This window comes from Gobio gobio (assembly GCF_949357685.1).
Source record: "Gobio gobio genome assembly, chromosome: 13".
Taxonomy (NCBI): domain Eukaryota; kingdom Metazoa; phylum Chordata; class Actinopteri; order Cypriniformes; family Gobionidae; genus Gobio; species Gobio gobio.
The window spans coordinates 52,844,500-52,867,274 of record NC_137106.1 but is presented as its reverse complement, the minus strand read 5'-3'; the positions used below and the strand labels follow the sequence as shown (position 1 = coordinate 52,867,274).

The following is a 22,775-nucleotide window of genomic DNA, read 5'->3' as shown; positions in this document are numbered from 1 at the left end:
ATGTTTGCTTAAAACAACCCAATTGCTGGGTTAGTCCATTTTCAACCCAACTCAAGTTGTTTTTAACCCAGCATTTTTTAGAGTGTATATATATATATATGGGTCAAAGACGAAACAGGGGTTTTCAAGCATCAAAAAAATAAATGTGTAATACAGCTTTAAATTTTGTTTATTCCTGTACATTAGAATGTGTCCTGTTTAATTATATATTTTCTTAGCAAAAAATAATGACTATCACACATTTTTTACCATGATTTACAGAAGACAACCACTAAAATGTCATTCAGTGTAACAATATTTATATATCAGAAAATCTTATTAGGCATATTTAAAACAGGAATCATTTGATGGCATATTAAAACACTATATTTAAGTATCAAAGTCCAGCCCACAAATGCTAATTAATTGTAATTTTTAAATCTTTATACTTTGCCACTATCCTTCAAACCACTAGGCTTACCCATTTGCCAGCAAGAAGTTTTTGTAAGGAAGTGAAAATCATTTAAAATATAATAACATTTTGTATGATCACATTATTTTATATATTTTAATGATTACAGGTTAGAATAAGTATATTGTTTAATTTTTTACATAAATATATCTGTTACACTGAATGAAAAAAGCATGTAGAAGACGAAACTTCTACTTCAGCTTATATTGCAGGCCATCTATATCAAAAAGTGAGCTTGACCAGTAAAGTTAATCACAATTATTCACAACATCTACTTATTTTTATAAAATTCTAACAATATAAATGTTTTTGTGGCATTTCACTGAATGACGTGCGGTTTTGTAACTTAGGATACCACCCCATGAAAAGGTGGAATTATCAAATATTTAAGAGCAATGAATTCAATTTTCTGCTGCACCACATGGTCTTCAGGGCCTTATGATGATGTCACAGATATGTTTATTATATGATTTCAGAATGGCTTCTTGATCCTGTTACACTGAATGATCTCTTACAAACTGGATTAGTCCCCTGGTTATTTAAATACTTAAAAAAAATAAGTAAGACATAGTCCTAATATAACACAGCCAACACATATTTGAAAATGCCAAGAAAACAAATATCTTTTTTTACTTGTTATTTTATACATTTATTTAAAGATGTAATGGCAAAATCAAAGTCCCGGACCATTACGCTGAATGACAATTTTACACTTTGGAACATTATTTCCCCTAAATGTTGACATTTTATCTTGACAAAAGTTATTTGAAATAGTAAAGTAGACAGTTTACTTGCATTTAACATGTTTTTTATGTATATAAAATGACTTTTGTAAACATAATTTGATGCGGACACCAAAATTGTGACGTCTTTGACGCATATACTATTGGGTTTGATATTTACTATTAGGTTTAGCCCCTAAGCTTGGGTACTGATGAGACATTAAAGGCACAATATGTAAGATTTTTAGATTATAATATCCAAAAACCACTAGACCAATGTATATATATATTTTGTTGACCTCTGTACATAATCCCGAATGTTTCTAAAAGAAAATGATGTTTAAATCCAGAGACATTTTAACCAGGACTCGGACGCAGAAGAAGCGGAAGCGCCGACTGACAGAATAAAAGCTCTGCACAATCAAGAGCCAAGACATTTGTTTGGCATAAAAAAATTACATATAGTGCCTTTAATACAGCAATATTTTAAGCTGCTTTGTGTATGGTGAAAAGAGCTGTAGATAAAATCGACGTGATGTAATGAGCTTCATTAGGAGAGTAGACATTACAGGATGGCAGTCATTCTTCATCAGGAGTTTTTATGAAGGATATGAACTTTTGCGTTTGGTTTTCTTCAGGATAAAGCCTCTTCCGCGCCATGATCAGATGGAAACACGCGGCGGTTTTATGTGACAGAACTCGGGGGTCACAAAGGTGAGTTGTGCATTGTGTTTATTCTCAGTCGTTTTGGAAAAATCCTGCTCTGTGCCGTCACATCACTCTATGGGATTGGGTATCGTTTGGGTTTTTTACGATACCGGTGGCAAACCAATACTTTTAAAACAGTACCGGTCCCTGAACCGTGCCTGAAGTCCTAAAGAGTAAATCGTGTTTCCAAAAAAGTGATGAGCGCTTTTTTAAACGCCAAGTTGAAACCCTAGTTCAACTTTTCTGATAAAAACGCCCTACCTCAAGCGCCTTTTTGACAGCTGACCAATGACAAGCGAGTAGCAAGTCGTGACTCGTTTCCATAACAACAAGAAAAATGGAGAAGGTGCCGGTAGATCGACTGACTTTGATTTGTAGCAGGTCTTCAAACGGACTTTTGTTGACCTCCGGGGTTCTTCGGGTCAAAAATGACCCGAAGCGTTTTATACATTTTTTTTTTAAAAATCGTAGCTTCATCAGAATGGTCCGAAACTTGGTGACTTTATTGGTACTTGGTATATGAACACCCAAAATTGGGGACAGGATTTGAAAAGTCTAAGTGGTCGTAAAAAAAATTGTCACACTCAGGACCTTCGGGTCAAAAATGGAAAAAATATGAAAATACAGAGTTTTTTTGTGCATACAATCTACAAATCAGCCAGGATGAAAAAAAAACTCTCACACACACACTTATACACACAAAAACACACAAATTAACGCGTGCCATTCCAAAAGCTAATTGTGTTTTTGTGTGTGTGTGTGTGTGTGTGTGAGTTTTTTTGTCTGTTTTGCACTCTTGATGTTTTAGAGATTCACCCCTTCACTGTTGAGTCCTTTTTTCTGCATCCTGGCTGATTTGTAGATTATATGCATAAAAAAACTCTGTATTTTCATATTTTGCCAATTTCCCATTCATTCCGATGAATCTACGATTTAAAAAAAAATTATTATAAAACGCTTTTCATTTTTGACCCAAAGTACCCCAGAGGGTTAAGTCTGAAATATGCCTCAAACCGCGCATCATCCAACCGGAGCTCCTGGACTCAGTTATTGTGAGCACCATACTAGGGATACAACACTACAGTTAGTCCACGGTTCAATACACACCTCCGTTTTTAACCACGGTTTTCGGTTTGGTTGGGTTCTGATGGCTTGTCACATCAGTTTTTTGCTATTCTATTCTTAGGCGACAGGAACAGCAAGAGGTTAAGGAGAAAAAATACTATTTTTATTGCAATACTAAACTTAAAACTTTACTTTAAAAAAAAACCTTGTACACATTCCTTGTGTATTGTAAAATATAAAAGAAATATATATAAAGATTTATACTGGCAGCTCAGAGCTGTACAGCTGCATTTAAGTATGAAATTGAATGAATAAATGTAAAAATAAAACATTACATAGACTTCACTTTAAAATATACATTGATTCTTATTAAAGCTACTGTATTAGTCAAGAGCAGTGGGTGATTTTCTCTTTGTCTTTTGTTGTTGTATTAACATTAAAAGGATAGTTCACTCAAAAATGAAAATTCTGTCATCGAGAAATGAATACAGGTTTGGAACAATATTAGAGTGAGTAAATAATGACATAATTTTAGAGGTGAACTGTCCCTTTAAGGACGGCGTGTTCACTATAGGCTGCGCCGCTGTCAATTAAAGACCTGCGTGCATCTAATATACACACACACACGATTTTACTTCCACTCTAGACATAACCGACTGTGTTTATGTTAACCTTGTGTGTATTTGACATTATTAGCGCAGTAAGACGACTACTTAGTCCAGTAGTCACGTGTTTGACAGGCGTTTAGTGCACGCGCTCGGAAAAGCGCATGTTTAAACATCGCATGCGAATGAGCCGGCAAGGCTTTAAAACGCATGCAAATAATGAACTTTAGTGATTGTGAATAACTCTAGTGTGCTGTGAGTATAACTCTAACACTAACCTGTGATGTGAATGTATGTCGCGTTGTTCAGTATTATGGGATGGAGGCAAATTACAGAATGTGTAGAAAAATAATTAATTAAATGCAAAACTGAAAAAAAAACGCAATTCACAAGCGCGTATTGAACCTTGAATGCCGTACCGAACGGTTCAATATTATATTGAGAATTGTGGCATCCCTACACCATTAAATGTTATATCACCATCTTTGATAAAAATTAATTCTATCAATTTTGGGGTATTAATGAGTTTATTTAACTCTAAAAGTACCATATTTTTATGTAAAATATGCTTATTTTTATGTTATATTTAATATTTCTTTAACTTCTGTAAATAAAAATAACATATCAGCAAGTCCAGAGAGCCAAAACCTAAAAATGTGGGTGACAACTGGTGACCTATGGTATTAATTTCTTTTTAAAGCTAAAATATCAATAGCCACTAGATGGCAATATAACTCAATGGGCTGAACTCTGTAAACCAATGTTTTTTTTTTGTGTTAGCGAACGATTTTTATTTGACAAAAATAATAAAATAAAACTCACTCTGTTATTGGCTCATTCAATGGCTTTCAATGCAATGCTTTTATGGATGTGTGTGTGTTTGTGTGTGTGTGAGTGTTTGCCACATTGAGAATGTTGTATAGGCTCACTCCTTCATTTGTGTGTATGTATGATCTGCATTGTGTTGGATTTATTGATTTTTATTGGACCAATATGCTCGGAATTACAGATTTTCCCATTCATTCCTATGGGTGCCCATTTTTGTCCACGAAGGCAGGATTAAGGACTTTTTTTTTAAGCACTTAACATTGTAGAATCGAGTTATTTTTTGTTTTGTGTGTGTTCAGGTGGCAAACTTAGGAAAAGTAGCCAAGTCTTGTACCGCTCAGATTAAGGAAAGTTTTTTGCCCTCATTTGTCCAGAAGACGGCTTTAGGGTTAAAGAAGCTGACAGCATTTTTGTTTTTAGTAAAAGAGCGATCGTCAACCTTTTCTTGTCAAAAAACCACGTCAAGTGTGAACACAGCCTTATTAACAGTATTGCAGAATCATTACCAGTTTGCACATACAGCATATAATAAATAATACTTTATTATTAAATATTTTCTCAGTGTTGCGCAGGTGGCCTCGCTGCACATGTGTGTGAAGGCGAGAGAGACCGCAGGCCTTCTGGAGGGGTTTTAATGACCAGAAATGAGCCACTTCAGAAGTGATTTCACAACTACAGATCCGTCGCCTGGTCCTGGTTCCTGTGGACATTTGCCCTCTCCAGCAAATACACAAATATGGCAAAGAAAGACTATCTGCTCGATGCAGCCCAACAGATTCGAATGGCGCTGGACCGAGAGGTCAATGAAGATTATGAGGCGGCGTTCAGCTACTATAAGAACGGAGTCGATCTGCTGCTCAATGGAGTTCAAGGTAAGTGTAGACTTCACTGTTACGTCCGGCTAAAAGAGCTCATAGTGATTGAAAATGACTGACCGTGTGAAAAACCCTGGATCTGGAGGTTCAGCGATGCCTTGATTCACGCCAAGGTAAACAGAAGTCAAAAAGTACCATAGAAAATGGACATATTTAAATGTAGCTATTTGGAAATACAAATTTAAAATGAAATGTTTATGCTGATAGCAATAACTAAAACTACAAGTAAATCATACAATTGTCACGTTGTGGTGGAAGAAGTAGTTCAGATTTTAAACGTGAACTAATCCATGAAGAAGATGATGGGAAACCCAAGCTTAACGGCGAGCTCTGAGATGCATAGACAAAAGTGAACTGAAACACATACAAATATAGCTTGAATGAATAAATAGACAGAGGAAATGAGGAACTGAAGAAGTTACAGGTGTGGGGAATCGGTCACTGAGGCTTAAGAACACACTTAGAAATCAAGGCAACTATGAACACAGGAACTTCACCATAGGAAACGCAAAGACAGGCACAACCATAGATATACATAATAAAAGATGTCTCGTCCGCGCTGCGGGCCAATGGAGGTCGACGTCCGCACCTGGTGGCCATCTTGTCACAGTCAGCTCGCTCACTCATAACATTGTGTTTTAATGGTGCGTGTACTTTTTAAATAATCATAACTTGCTCAATTTTCTACCGATTTTCAAACTGTTTGGTTTGATATAAACGTCCGAGATGTAGTTATGACACTGCATACTTATGAAAAATGACTCATAATTTGTTCAAGCATCCAGAATTATAGCCACGTTAATAACGTTTGTAAGAAACCAAACCATTTGTAAATCCGTCAAGATTTCAGCGAGATAAGAGTATTTGTGTTCAGATCACTCGCCTTACATCAGGTACAAGATGGCCGCCAGAAAGCTTGCCTGTGACAAGATGGCCGCCAGAAGACTTGCCTGTGACAAGATGGCCGCCAGAAAGCTTGCCTGTGACAAGATGGCCGCCAGAAGGCTTGCCTGTGACAAGATGGCCGCCGTTGATGACGTTAGAGACTCCGCCGTAAGACATCTAGCCTTTATTATGGATATCTATGGGTACAACCGCACAAAATCTGATTCCACAGATAGGGCTGTCGACGATACATGACAGCATTTTGCCTTCATATATGTTTCAGTTAAGATAACATTGCTTTGAAAGGATTTTTTGACATCAGATATTTAATTGGAGAAAAATATTGTCTTATAGAGGGTATGCATTGACGTCACTTTCCCGCCGGAGTTAATAGCCAGTAAAACAAACGATTATCAGTGTAAACTAAAGGTTGGACTCGATATAGTGTTCCTTACAACTTCCCAAAGATCCAGTGATCCATGGATATTGACATGCAGCCAGGACTTGTGTTTTCACTAATCACTAAAAGCTGTCACTCATTCATGAACATGATCTCACACAGTCCCGTTATATTAATCAGTCAAGCGACTACACATTTAACACTAGAACCGCCAGGGGGCGCTGTATACCTAAAACCGCCAGCGGGTGAAATTTACCCATGCAGATTATTACTGTATTGATACGGCTAAAAAACGTAATATGCCACTGTATTATGCCACTGTCTTCACAAAGTAATGTATAGAGTCATGAAATGATTATTTTTAGTCATCAACTATGTTTTTGTCCGGTTGTTTTGTGCTATTTTAAGCAGATACACTAATCACTTTTTTGGTGACTATAGGCTAAACCTGCAATAACGCAGAGAATTAGATGGAAATAAATACATATTTTAGTGGTGTAATATTATAATAAAATGTCATTAATCCCATATTAAGATAACCCATGTTATTTAAATGACTAAAATCAAATCAAATCAAATCAAATCAAATCAAATCAAATCACTTTATTTGTCACTCTACATATGCACAAGTGCAACAGTAGGTGAAATTCTTAGGTGCAGTTCCGAGCAACATGGTAGTCATGACATGACATGTACAACATTTAAAGCAGCATCAGATTACACTGATGCGCCCACAATTACTCACAGCACAGTAAACTCTACAATAAACAATAAATAATTTACACAATGTGAGTGTAGTTCTCACAGCTTTAAACAATATACACATACTTACAATATACATATACTTTAAACAATATACACTAAACATACACTAAACAATATACATTACGCTATAATAGTAATAATAATATACAATGTACAGTATAAAATATTATTCACAGATTGAAAATTGAAATCCAAAGTGCAATAGATGCTGTATGATAAATAAATGTGTATATAATGTGTGTTTATCTACAGTGGGTTGTGCTGAGTGATATTCTGTCCAGTGTGTGTTATGATCCTGATGGGTCAAGAGTTAAGGAGTCTGATTGTTTGTGGGAAGAAGCTGTTCTGGAGTCGGCTGGTGCGTGATCTGATGCTGCGGTACCGTCTGCCTGATGGCAGCAGTGAGAGCAGCCCATGGTTCGGGTGGCTAGAGTCTCTGATGATCCTCTGAGCTCTCTTCACACACCGCCTGGCGTAAATGTCCTGGAGGGAGGGAAGCTCACCTCCGATGATGCAGCTGGCCGTGCGCACTACCCTTTGCAGGGCTTTGCGGCTGCGGGCGGTACTGTTGCCGTACCAGGTGGTGATGCAGCCAGTCAGCAGGCTCTCTATGGTGCAGGTGTAGAACCGTGTGAGGATGTGGCGGCTCATTCCAAACCTCCTCAGCCGTCGCAGGAAGAAAAGGCGCTGATGAGCCTTCTTCACAACGGCCTCGGTGTGGACGGACCATGAGAGTTCCTCTGTGATGTGGACACCGAGGAACTTGAAGCTGCTGACTCTCTCCACCGGTGCTCCATCGATGGTGATGGGGCGGTGTTCTCTCTCATTCCTCCTGAAGTCGACCACCAGCTCCTTAGTCTTGCTGACGTTGAGGGAGAGGTTGTGCTCCTGACACCACCGTGTCAGAGTGTGCACCTCCTCTCTGTAGGCCGTTTCATCATTGTCAGTGATGAGACCTACCACCGTCGTATCGTCAGCAAACTTGATGATGGTGTTGGAGCTGTGGGTTGCCACACAGTCATGTGTGTACAAAGAGTACAGGAGTGGGCTGAGAACACAGCCCTGAGGGGCTCCAGTGTTGAGAGTCAGTGGTGAGGAGATGTTACTGCCCATTCTGACCACCTGGCGTCTGTTTGACAGGAAGTCCAGGATCCAGCTGCATAACAAGCTGTTTAAGCCGAGAGCCCGGAGTTTAATGTCAAGTATGGAGGGCACAATGGTGTTGAATGCTGAGCTGTAGTCTACAAACAGCATTCTCACATATGTGTTCCTCTTTTCCAGGTGGGAGAGAGCAGTGTGAATAGTGGATGAAATGGCATCATCAGTGGAGCGGTTTTTGCGGTATGCAAACTGCAGTGGGTCCAGTGAGGGGGGGAGAACAGAGCAGATGTGGTTTCTGACTAGTTTCTCAAAGCATTTGCTGATGATGGGGGTCAGAGCAACAGGACGCCAGTCGTTTAAGCAGAGTGTTTTTGACTGCTTAGGTACAGGAACAATGGTGGACGTTTTGAAGCATGTGGGGACCACAGACAGGGAGAGGGACAGGTTAAAAATGTCCGTGAAAACTCCAGCCAGTTGGCGCGCGCACGCTCTGATGACGCGGCCGGGAATCCCGTCTGGACCCGCAGCTTTTCGGACGTTCACCCGCCGGAAGGATCGGGTAACATCCGCTACAGATACGGAGAGTGCACTAACCTCTGTATCTTCAGCCGCGAGCTCTCTCTCCGCGAGGGCGGTGTTAGTTCCCTCAAAGCGAGCATAAAAGGTGTTGAGCTCGTCCGGGAGAGAGGCAGCGGTGTTCACGGTGGAGTTTGTGTTCCCTTTATAGTCTGTGATGGTGTTAATTCCCCTCCACATGCTTCTGGAGTCGGTGGTGTTGAACTGTCCTTCAATCTTGTCCCTGTACTGGCGTTTTGCTGCTTTGATTGTTTTCCGGAGGGCATAACTTGCTTGTTTATGCTCCTCCGCATTACCAGAGTTAAAAGTGAAGGTCCGCGCATTGAGTGCCGCGCGAACATCCCCATTTATCCACGGCTTCTGGTTTGGGTACAGCCGAATTGTTTTGGTCGGAACAACGTCATCTACGCACTTCCTGATGAAACACGTTACGCTATCAGCGTAGACCTCGATGTCGTCATCAGAGGCCGACCGGAACATCTCCCAGTCCGCGTGATCAAAACAGTCCTGTAGCATAGAGTCCGATTGGTCCGACCAGCACTGGATGGTTCTGAGGGCTGGTGCTTCCTGTTTCAGTCTCTGCCTGTAAGCGGGCAAAAGTAGAATGGACGCGTGATCTGATTTGCCGAATGGTGGGCGAGGGAGGGACTTGTAACCCTCCTTGAAGGGGGAGTAGCAGTGGTCTAAAACACGGTTCCCTCGCGTGTTGATGCTAACATGTTGGTGGTATTTGGGTGCGATGCGCTTGAAGTTGGCTTTGTTAAAGTCCCCGGTCACAATAAACGCAGCCTCAGGATGCGCGGTTTCCTGCTCACTCACTGACCTATACAGTTCCTTTAGTGCCCGGTCTGTGTCGGCTTGTGGGGGAATATACACCGCTGTGATGATGACCGCGGTGAATTCCCTCGGTAGCCAGAATGGACGGCACAGAACCATGAGAAATTCCAGATCAGGAGAGCAGAAAGACTTGATAGAGTGTACGTTCCTCTGATCACACCAGGATCGGTTGATCATAAAACACACACCCCCGCCTTTGCTTTTCCCGGAGAGATCTTTTTCTCTGTCCATCCGATGCACGGAGAACCCCGTGGTTTCGATGGCTGAGTCTGGAATCTCAGCGGACATCCAAGTTTCTGTAAATACCCTAAATAGACAATGAAGAGCAATAATAATTCACACCACTGCATAAGATGTATGACAACTTACGATAAGGATAACACACGCACAGTTTGACCTAATTAATTATTCATTTGTATAGTTATATCATTTATAATTTGAATAAGAGAACAACACCAATAAACTTGGGATAATCATGAAAATTGTTTTATTCATTCCATCAGATCAGATTTTTTTTTTGTCAGGAAACGGGCAGACTTGAATAAATAGCAACACAGTTGCAAACTTAATACAAAATTGCAAAACAAAAATGTCTAATTAATCCAAAGTTTGAAAATTTATAAATAGGCTAAAGCATCTTTATTTGGCCGTGCGCTGTGTGACTGTTTACAGTAAGCTGACGTGTCGCTCAAACACAGCGCGAAAATAGAGGAATTATATCGGGGTAAATTTGACTATAGGAATAAATGCCCCGTTTTTAAATCTGGTTTTATCTAAACAATTTTTAACAACAGGGGATTGTAAATAACACAGTTTTAGTAAAAGTCGGTGACTGGGAGACTTGGATATTTTATTGGAAAAATGTTATGTACATTTGAAAAACAGCCATGGGTAAATTTTAGTGTTAATCTCTTATTTACACAATATCCACACAGAGGATTAGGAGAATCAGCCCGGACAAACACTCGAGCGCTGAGTGGATTCAACACCTGTGATTGGCCATTGCGTTCAAGAGATCAACAAACATGTCTGTGATTGGCTACATTATTCACCGAAGGGACCATTGAAGAAATTGAACCATTTGACGAGCGCAAATACAGATACTGATCCTAGACCAGCAGTTATGGGCAGCTTTTCCCTCTCAAAGCAATCAGTAGCAGAAGCAGCAGCAAAAGTGGTTTGAGTGAGAAACCAGCAATATGATAAGGTATTGAAGTGTATTCCAAAGGCTTTTGGTATGTTGATTAGAAATACAGTGCCCTATGTAAATGAAGCTCTTCATCTACCATCTTTAAAAATAAATGGGCAGGATTTTATTATGAATACTTTATCAAACAAATTAGTTAGAACTTTATTAACCCAAGAAAGATTTCCAAATCAAATTTCTCGAAATAATGTGAGTACATTTTTTCCTAAGAACTCAATTATTACATTAAGAACTATGTATCTTTCCTTTCCTATACCTCCCAAAGCCATGGAAATACATTTTAAAGTTTTTAATGATATTTACCCATCCTTAGAGCTTCTTAGATATAGATTTAATATTGATCACAATAGTTGGACTTTCTGTGATTCCGAAATTGAAACAACAGCACTTTGAGTCTTTTGGTTCATTTTCTAAAAAAGACATCACTTTTGGTATAATAATGGAAGATGTACACATTAAATTTTTACTGAACAATATTTTCATATTGGGGACATTTTATATTCTCAAGTGCAAATGCCTTAAAACAAAGCCTTTGTTTTGTGTTTTTCAGAAAGAATTTTGGATTTTCTGTAAATCTTTAAGAAATTTAAACTATTGGAAGACCCAGGTTAATTTTTATTTATTTATTTAATTTTTTTTTGTTTCATTTATATCTAGTTGTGCTCTGTTATTTAGAGTTTGCTTCTGATTTTGAATTGCCTTATTGCAATTCTGTTTCTTGCTATAAAAATGTAATAATGGGTTAAAAAACCGAAAGCAAGCAAAGAGCCTTTATAATCAAGTCAGTTCAGCGTGTACATAGTTTTGCACTCTTGCGTTATAATCAATAAAGCTGTCCACATGTCACAATAAATCTCTTATTTAGGGTAAATCCATCTCAAGTGTTTCAATGGAGGTTGCTTGACTCGAATCCATCCCAGCATATAATGAGGGAACAATCTTGATCATTACATTTGGCCTTAAATTTGAAGTCTAAGGAAAAAGAATGTGCAATATGAACATATACACTATGTGAGTATATTAATTAACACTAACAATGAAAAATATTTCTAAAGCATTTCTAAATCTCATGTTAATTTCAACATTTACTAATACATGATATAAATTACCACTCTAAAAAATGAAACACCTCTGATTTATGAGGTTAGAATTGTTGTGGATTTCCAAAATAAATAGATTACAGTCCACAAATCAATGTGGAGAATCTGAACAAATTCACAAACGAATGTTGTTATATTATGAGTTTTACAAAAATGACTTAATTCACAATTAAATTTGTAAAAAACGAAATAATTTTTTTTTTCATGTCACAAACACAACTCAACTCGTGTGTGCATTCGTGTCCTCAGACATCGTTTAGTTATTGGTTGTGGAAAAATTACATCTCTGCATATCACAGTTGGAGAAATCCGTTTCATTTTGTGAGCAATTGTTTGATAAGTCAAAATATTATTTATATTTGCAAATATGGTTGGATTCCATCAATTGCCATCCAGAGTTTTGAAAATAGATCCACGTGTGGTAATATCCCATGAACAGAAGTTTCACTGTAAAGAGAAAAGAAGCAAATGTAGGTTAATTTGTGAATGAGGGCGATACATCGTTTAAAACCAGGGCTTAAAAACAGAAAAAAATATCAATGGGTTCACTCCGAGCAGAATCGATATTATAGCATTTCCGTTTTTGCGTTCCTCAATAAACATTACTGTTCCGAAAACGGTTTGATTTGAAAAAATACCGGTTAATAACTTTATTTTAATTTAGCCTATACTTTAAACAAATATCTATAAATAGACTTATTTTTCACTCAATAATAATATAACGCATGGTAATTAAACTTGAATATTGATATTTTTAAAACCACAACAGAAATACATTGCATTATTTACAAAGCATAAACAGCGGACCTGTTTTAATGGAGCGTTAGACAATCTAAAGTGGCCTCTTATGCCTATTTCTTTTCAGAAGAGTGATAACATTCTTTGTACATAACTTTTTTTCAACACGACTTGTTTTAAAAATTGCATGAATAAAGAATAAATAAACTGGATAACCATTGCTCTTTTAATGCTGGTAATTTCAAAGCAAACACTGCGCAACACATCTGCATCCCATAATCAAATTCAGTCTTAAAGCTTGATCATTTAATGCAATATAACATACCATTTAAAATGAAGCATCAGCCGTCTATATAGAAAACATTGACCTGTATTGGCAATCTGAAAGACTATAGGAAAAATGTTTGATAGATGCTATAGCCTACTTGGATAGGCTTAAACAGAATCCATAAACTAGCCTAAATCAGACTATTTGAGCTTAAAGTCCGTACTGCTTATTTAAACTTACGTAAAGAATGTCCTCCAATACCTGCGCTTTCATTGATGAGCTCAGCGGTGAAAGAAATGTACTTGAGGCGTGTAAATGCGCGCTCACACTGACTTGCGTTACCGTAGATTCATAGATGACATTTCACTCTCGCTTGATCCGTCAACGTCACATGCTGAGCTACTCTATTCATGATTGGTCACTGCCAGATTAAAATATTAAAGAGAACGATAAAATAACGTTATTAACCGGTTAATGGTCATTTCAAATTAACGTTTCTGTTCAGAACGATTCAAATTGATTTTGATTTCGTTTTCGTTTCTGTTCCTCTTAAAATTTCGTTCGTTTCCGGTTTTCGTTTTCGTTCCTTGAACCGGTTCAGAGCCCTGTTTAAAACACAGCATGAACTATGAAAACAAAAACGCTTGCATCCTCTGACCTTCCTGGGAACTGTATTTTTTGATAATTTTGATAATTACATGACTTAGATTGGAAAAAAGCAACAAGGTGTCTGCTAAAATGGCAGATGGTAAGACACACTCTCAGAAAAAAAGGTACAGTGTTGTTCCTTGGGGACAAAATGTATACCTGTACCTTTAAAGGTACACAATTACACCATAGTTTTCCTCACTTAGAGCAGAAGTTCGGTCCTAGAGAGCCGCTGTCCTGCAGAGTTTGGCTCCAGCCCTGAAAGACATCTATAGAAGCTCTTATTGAGAATTAACAGAGCTTTAGATGTTGATGATTTAGTTTGGTCGCCATTATGGAGATCAGTGTTTCCTTTAGTTGGCCAGTTTGACTCTTGGCTTTTTATGTGAGTTTGTGGTTTTTGTTGCAGTGTTAACAACACACATAATCTGTTCAAATCAAAAGAAGCCATAAACAAAAATGATCATGAAGAAAAATTTTGACTAAACTAATCGCTGACTAAAAATATTAATAAATAATATTCATCAACAATACTTTCTTGCCACAGATCAGACATTCTGAATTCAGATTTTTAAAGACATTCTAGGTGAAAAAAAAGTTTAAACGCACACAGATATCAAGAATCAGCATATGAATCTCAACAATGCTGCAATGCATGCTGGGAGCCATGAGTTTATACTGTGGTGGTTTAGTAGGGTTGGAGCTAAACTCTCATCAGCTCTCTAGGACCGAACTTGCCCTGACTTAGAGCTACAGAAATGTTCCCTTAAGGGTCCCACCCCAGTGACGGACACTTGTACCTTAAAAGGTACAATTTTGTACTTTTTTTTTTAAGCGCAGGCTCAGCAGAGGGTCAGTGTCTGATCTCCACACTAATGCAGAGTCTTCCGTGTCTTACAGTGGATCCCAATAAAGAGAGACGTGAAGCCGTGAAGCGGAAGACCACTCAATACCTGAAGAGAGCCGAGGAGATCTTCATCTCTTACTTACAGGACAACATCTCTAAAGGATCCACTCATTTAGGAGTAAGTGTGCATGATGAGCCATCCCAACATGGTTTTTCTCTTTGTACTAATGGCCACACTCCCACAATTAAATGTAAACAACTGTATTCATTTATTAAAAGTTCAGTTTAACTTGAAGAGATTGTAACATAAATATATTACTATTATAGAGTAGAATGTGCTTCTCAAAGTATTAATAATAGTAATAATAACATTAAAATTTTATTTTTCTTCCATGATTTCATTTAATCAGTAAACACACAATTTCTAAAAAATGATAAAACATTTCTTTATTATTGTAAGAAAAAAAAGAAAAAAAGTATGAACTCAATTGATTAGACATACGTTTTAATTACTAAAATGTAAGTAAATAACTAAATAAATCCAGGGGTATATATATATATATATATTAGTACTGTCAAATCGATTAATCGCGATTAATCACATCCATAATAAAAGTTTGTGTTTACACAATATATGTGTGTGTGTGTGTACTGTGTATAATTATAATGTATATATAAATACACACTCATTCAAGTATATATTTAAGAAATTTGCATGTATATACTGTGTTTATATATTTATGTAATTTAAATTATATATATTTGTGCCGGGGAAAATGAATCATGATTTATCGCATCCAAAATAAAAGTTTGTGTTTACACAATATGTGTGTGTGTGTGTGTGTGTGTGTGTGTGTGTACTGTGTATAATTATAATGTGTATATATATATACACACACACATGCATGTTTATATTTAAGAATTATTTGCATGTATATACTGTATATATAATTTATTTTGTATATAAATTAGGGCTGTCAAAAGATTAATTGCGATTAATCTCATCCAAAATAAAAGTTTTACAAGCATGTATATATTTAAGAAAAATGTATTATATTTATATATATAAAATATTTCTATTGATATATAATATAAATGATATAAATGTATATACAGTATATACATGCAAATATTTCTTAAATATATACTTGAATGTGTTTGTATTTATATATACATAATAATTATACAGAGTACACACAAATATATTATGTAAACACAAACTTTTATTTTGGATGTGATTAATCGCGATGAATCTTTTGACAGCCCTAATATAAATATAATTTGTGTGTATGAGTGTGTATTTATATATACATAATAATTATACACAGTACACACACATATATTATGAATCACGATTAATTTTCATATATTGTCTAAACACAAACTTTTTTATTTTGGATGCGATTAATCACGATTAATCGATTTGACGGCACTAATATATATATAATTAAACAATTTGTGGAAAAATGGAATTCATGAGCTAATTTTATTACATTTTTAATAAATGATCAATTATATTAATTAGACATGCTTTTTCATTACTAAAATTTAATGAAACAGTTTAAATAGAATCCAGAAAAAGTTTTATCCACCTCCACCTGCAGATTTCGTTCTGTTTATCATAAGCTTGCGCCGCAGGTCTGTCTCTTTAAACGCTTGAGCTCTTTCTGATTGGCTGTCGATGTTTCTATCGTTCATCAGCGGGACAAAATCACTCTGAAGTGATTCCCCAACGATATCGTTCCTCTGTGGTGTGGACTTCGCTTTCCTGTTATTGTTACTATAATTATCGTCCAGATGTGACCCATAATTTTGCAATTCATTAATATCCTGCCTATGTGAGACTAGGACAGATGTAATTTGTTCTTTTCTTCTGGTCATCAGGGTTATAGTAGTTTACGGTTTCGCTCGATCAGACATCTGAGTTCGCCGGTGGAGAATCTGGCCATGTGCAGAGTCGCTGGAATCATTGATAAGGTGTGTGTGTGTGTGTGAGAGAGATATCTGCTCCTCTCTATATGCCAGGAAGTCATTGGTTGTAGTCGTTATATAATGTGTGTCTTCCGCAGGTGCTGACGGTTGAAAGTCTGATAAGCAAGGAGACATTTATAGTTAAGGTAGGAAACATTAAGCTGGAATCATCCGGTCTCTGGGAATACCTCACGTCTTCTGTTATTACTGCGCGTCTGCTTGGATTGATCCTGTTAAAAGCGTCTGTGTCTGAATCTGAGCACACACACACACACACACACACACACACACACACACACATCTCGGGTTACTGAAACCAGACACTTGAGATATTAGCATTGGCCAGCTACAGCTTAAATAGATACCACAGAGACCGGTGGATGAAACAAAAAACCATTTGAAACCAGCAAACACTAAAGGAAATACAATAAATACTACCATGTTGTTCAAATATTTTGCAATTTTAATAAGATATAATTGTTTTCTACATTATATTAACCCTTCTCCGGCCTTCGTTGTGTGTGAGTGTGTGTGTGTGTGTGTGTGTGTGTGTGTGTGTGTGTGTGTGTGTGTGTGTGTGTGTGTGTGTGTGTGTGTGTGTGTGTGTGTGTGTGTGTGTGTGTGTGTGTGTGTGTGTGTGTGTGTGTGTGTGTGTGTGTGAGTGTGTGTGTGTGTGTGAGTGAGTGTGTGAGTCTGAGAGTGTGAGTGTGTGTGTGTTTGTGTGTGTGTGTGTGTGGGAATTACACTCATGGTCTTTGGGGTAAAAAAAACAAATGTAATTTTACTCTGTTTATTAATGTTTTTACTCAACATATGTATAGTTTTTGGTGTATTTATAATAATTTCTAAATTTATATAAATATATTAAAATATATTTTATTTTAATGGATTTTCACACAAAATAATTTTTTTATGTAAAATTAACTTTATAAAAGACCAAAATTTCTAACTTTCATTCTTGGGGATAACATGGATAATTCTACATGGTTTAGTGTAAGATTTTTGCTCATCTTTTGGAAAATACAGTTTTAAAATACAACCCCAAATCAGAAAAATTTGGGACAGTATGGAAAACGCAAAAAAAAAAAGAAAAAGAGAAGTGATTTCTAAATTTACTTAGACTTGTATTTCATTGCAGACAGTAATGAGGTAAAATGGTTAAATAATGATGTGATTTGAAACAGGTGATGTCAACAGGTGATTGTAATTATGATTTGGTACAAAAGCAGCATCCAAGAAAGGTCTAATCCTTTAGGAGCAAAGATGGGCCGAGGATCGCCAGTTTGCCAACAAATACGTGAGAAAATTATTGAAATGTTTAAAAACAATGTTCCTCAAAGAAAGATAGGAAGAGATTTGGATATTTCACATTCAACAGTGCATAACATAATTAAAAGATTCAAGGAATCTGGAGGAATTTCAGTGCGTAAAGGACAAGGACGCAAGCCTAAGCTGAACAACCGTGATCTCCGATCCCTCAGGCGGCACTGCATCAAGAATCGTCATTCATCTAGAAGCGATATCACCACATGGGCTCAGGACTACTTTGGCAAACCTTTGTCAAGTACCACAATATGTAGTTACATCCACAAATGCCAGTTAAAACTGTCCTGTGCCAGAAGGAAGCCCTATGTTAACAGTGTCCAGAAGCGCCGTCGACTTCTCTGGGCTCGGAGGCATCTGGGATGGACCATCACACAGTGGAAACGTGTACTGTGGTCAGATGAAGCAGTATTTGAGGTATTTTGTGGAAGGAATGGACGCCGTGTGCTCCGGACCAAAGAAGAAAAGGATCATCCAGACTGTTACCAGCAACAAGTCCAAAAGCCAGGGTCTGTCATGGTATGGGGTTGTGTCAGAGCCCTTGGTAAAGGTAACTTGCACTTCTGTGAAGGCACCATTAATGCTGAAAAGTACATAGAGATTTTGGAGCATAATATGCTGCCTTCAAGAAGACATCTTTTCCAGGGACGTCCATGCATATTTCAACAAGACAATGCAAAACCACATTCTGCACACATTCTGCAGTCCTGGCTGCGGAGGAAGAGGGTTCGGGTACTTGACTGGCCTGCCTCAGTCCTGACCTGTCTCCAATAGAGAATGTGTGGAAGACCCCGAACTGTTGCCCACCTTAAGACTTGTTTTCAGGAAGAATGGGACAAAATTACACCTGAAACACTTCATCACTTGGTGTCTTCAGTCCCTAAACGTCTTTTAAGTGTTGTGAAAAGGAATGGCAACATTACAAAGTGGTAAATGCTTTACTGTCCCGACTTTTTTTGAAATGTGTTGCAGGTCTGAATGACAGGAAAGGATGCATATTTACAAATGACATGAAGTTGACCAGACAAAACATGAAATATTTTGTGTTCATATTGTCTGCAATGAAATACAAGTCAAAGTAAATTTAGAAATCACTTCTTTTTTTTTATTTACGTTTTCCATACTGTCCCAACTTTTTCTGATTTGGGGTTGTAAAAATAAAATACTTTTACCAGTAAATGTCTGCAGAGCACCACTATTTGAGGACTGGTATCTTTCAGTTGGATTCATATCTAAATGTTATGAAATCACATTTATAACAAGTAAAATTTATTAATTTTGTCAAAGTTTAGCATTTTTTTTGTACTGAAAAAATCTTTTTCAATGATGTTACATTATGATTACAATCAAACCTGAACAAGAGAAAAGTTGAACAGTTATAATACATATTGAGTAAAAAATACACAACATGAAGATCAAAATGCAATGAACTGAACAGCAATAACAAATGTGTTCCTGTGTGTGTGTGTGTGTGTGTATGTGTGTGTGTGTGTGTGTGTGTGTGTGTGTGTGTGTGTGTGTGTGTGTGTGTGTGTGTGTGTGTGTGTGTGTGTGTGTGTGTGTGTATATGATCATTTTGCATTGTGGATGTTTTATGCATTGTTGGAAGTTTTTTTTATTTATTTTTTTACTTTATATAAATAAAGTAAAAAAAAAAAAAAAAAAGTGTGCCACTTCATTTCTGTATGCGTGTTCTGAGTTGTTTCTGTTTTTGAGGATGAATTTTGTCCATTTTCTAAGACCCTGAGGGTGACTTTTTTCGTCACACGAACATTAAAACAGATATCAATCCAATATTTTTTTTCATTTGTAGATCTAGAAAGTGTTGACACCGTACAAAGTCTCATGACATTTGGACAAACAATTTTTTTCCCTTTTATTTGAGCAAACGTCCTTTTGTGTCCGAAAAGACCCCGAAGACCGGAGAAGGGTTAGTGAAAAAATAGTTTATGAATAGTTATAGTAACCTAGACATTACTTCATTTTCTGTATAGTGCTATACATTTATACCTTTACCCAATGTGACTTACATTGCATTCATTTTGTTTTTCAATTCTTGTAACTGAGTTATTTTCGCTGTAAGGAATCTGTACTTTTACTCAAGTATGGCTTTCAGGTACTCTTTACACCTCTGCTAAGTTTTGAAAAAGGGCTTAATTCTGCTTTCTGGACAGAGTTTACCCAAGTCGAGCTGGGAGAGTCGCGAGAGATCGACCATCATTCCTCAGGGAGTGCCCTTCATGGTGAAGCTGCTAAAATACTATGTCAGTGAAGACACCGTGTTCCTTCATCTCGAACGTGTTCAAGGTACGTGGCACTTTTCACATTGTTCCATACAGTATATCCCCAGTGAACAAGGCAAATGTGACTGTAGCAAGGACAAACCAGAGGAAGAAACCTTGGAAGGAACCCAACCACCTTATACAATGAGAACCGTCTTTGCTGTAAAATCCAACAGTTGTTCTTACTAAGACTTTTTTAGTAAACTTTACTTAATGTCCAATAATTTGTTGAACTTACTTAAAACAATTAAGTAATCTGAACTATTTGCATGCTATGCCTTCGTTACTTAGAAAACTCAAGTAAACATTACTTGACTGGTTTGAGCATCATTTTGCCAAAGCAAAAAAACAAGCAGGTGGACGGGCAAAGTGTTTTTGAGGTAGGGCAATTTTGTATAGACTTATCACTCATTTCCTCCACGTCCAGTCACCATGATGGAGATCAGTGTTCAATTTGGTTGAACACTTGGAACGTCATTCATATTATAGTAATTAACTTCCTATTAATGCAGCAATGCAACAAGAAATCATAGTTGTATGATTTCAAAAGAAGGGAAGTAATTATATATATATATATATATATATATATATATATATATATATATATATATATATATATATATATATATATATATATATATATATATATATATATAATATTTGTCTATTAATGATATATAAAATAACTATATTTAATGTCAAATAATGATCTATTAACATTATTTTTGCTAATATTTATGGCATAACTTTCTAATTGAGTTGATATAATCCCTCTATATTTGTCAAAATATTATTTGACCATGCTTGAGTGTGTCACACACACACACTTCAACATTCAGCATGCAAAACACAACAATGGTAACAAGGATTTGTTTTATTTATTTATTTATTTTTATTTTTTATTATTAATACGACCTTTACCATTTTACTTGCTGTCATTATTGGGGTTATACTGACAAAAGACAAATAGTAAAATAAAGCCAAAAATAGTCAAACTAAGCAATTAATGTATTCATGCTACAATGCACTCTGGGAGTACACTTCCTCAAATCCCAGATAGAATTAAGTTGACAAAACTTAAACGGTTTAAGTAAGAACAACTTAATGCAATTAAACTAATGCTTACTTAATTCAATTAAGGCAACGAGTTTGCACAATTAAATAAAGTAAACTGAACTAATTCGTTTTTACAGTGCAGATGGTTTTCAGTCCACACTATGGCCAGTAGTGCATTACAACATTCTAGTTTTAAATCATGAACATAGAGCCTTTTCTGTAACTTAGCAATATTTATCAGAATGATGTTCTAGAAACATTCAAATCACAAATATCAGGTCCTTAGCTGTTGTGCAATGTGTGACAGTAAAAACTCTGGACACTTTGGGCTCTATTTAACTGATCTGAGCTCATGGCGCAGGTGCACTTAGGGCGTCCGAATCCACTTTTGCTAGTTTAACGCCAGTACAACAGGCACATGGTCCTAAAGGGTTGTTCATCATCTCTTAATGAGTCATGGGAGTGTTTTGGGCGGAACTTTGCAATAAACCAATCAGAGTCTCATCTCCCTTTCCCTTTAAAAGCCAGTTGTGCTCGCGCCATGGCAGATTGACTATTTACATGCGAGCGGAGAGACTGAACGCTTCTCCAGAGAGGAATCCTTTTATTTTTAATATTTAAATGTGTGTGTGCTGCTGCGCGTGTGTGTGTAATAATCAGAGTGTGTGTGTGTGTGTTGTGCACCACTTATAGTATTTATAGTACGGTCGGCCGAAAGTTTACTTGATAAAGTTTTAAATATGGATATCTTAAACAAATGCATGGATTCGCTTCAGAAGGCCTTTATTAACACCCCAGAGCCGCTGGAGCAGTTATATGATGGACAGATGCACTTTTTATGGACTTCAAAAACAGAGCAACTATGAATCAAATTCTAATGCTTGGATTAGCCTGGACTTTTGTAATATAACTCAGAATTTATTAGTCTGAAAGAAGAATGTCATACACCGAGGATGACTTGAGGGTGAGTAAATTATGGGCTAATTTTCATTTTTTGGTGAACTATCACTTTAAGGAGTGCTAGAAAGTTACAGGCAGGTGAGTTTCTTAGAGCTAAACTCTGCAGGAAAGTGGACCTCAAGGGCCAGAGTTGAGGACCCCTGCTCTACAGGAGTAGGATTGAACACCCCTGCTCTATAGGATCCAAATCAGTACTGTGGTGTACTAATGAAAGGGACGGAGCTAGAATCAGGAGATAAAAGTCAGAGAAAATGTTAGCATTGCTGTTGCAAAATTCATACATGGGAATATTTGTTGCACATTTTGTTATCACTCCACTGTGATGCCGGATAGCCAGATTTATGTGCCTGTTAAAAAGTCAGAACGTTACTCGAGAGTCTTGACGACATAAAGGCCTGGGTGACTCTTAATTTTTTAAGTTTTAATGCAAAAAAGAAGGTTTTTGTTGGCACCACTGGGACCGCTCCTGTTGAATTGGGTGCATTGGTCCAACACATCAAGCCAAACATCACTAACCTAGGGGTTAAAATGGATTCTGGCCTTAAGCTCGACAGTCA

General features: G+C 37.0%; 1 protein-coding gene across 1 annotated transcript in view; it reads left to right on the top strand.

Annotated features, from left to right (window-relative positions):
- rps6kl1 (ribosomal protein S6 kinase-like 1) overlaps positions 1-22,775 on the top strand; it is a 46,303-nt gene that overhangs the window by 1,007 nt on the left and 22,521 nt on the right. The window contains exons 2-7 of the mRNA XM_079833470.1: positions 1,812-1,887; positions 4,942-5,251; positions 14,680-14,804; positions 16,511-16,603; positions 16,696-16,743; positions 20,095-20,227. Coding sequence (XP_079689596.1) covers positions 5,116-5,251; positions 14,680-14,804; positions 16,511-16,603; positions 16,696-16,743; positions 20,095-20,227 — 535 coding nt within the window. The 5' untranslated portion in view covers positions 1,812-1,887; positions 4,942-5,115. The remainder of the gene's footprint in view (positions 1-1,811; positions 1,888-4,941; positions 5,252-14,679; positions 14,805-16,510; positions 16,604-16,695; positions 16,744-20,094; positions 20,228-22,775) is intronic.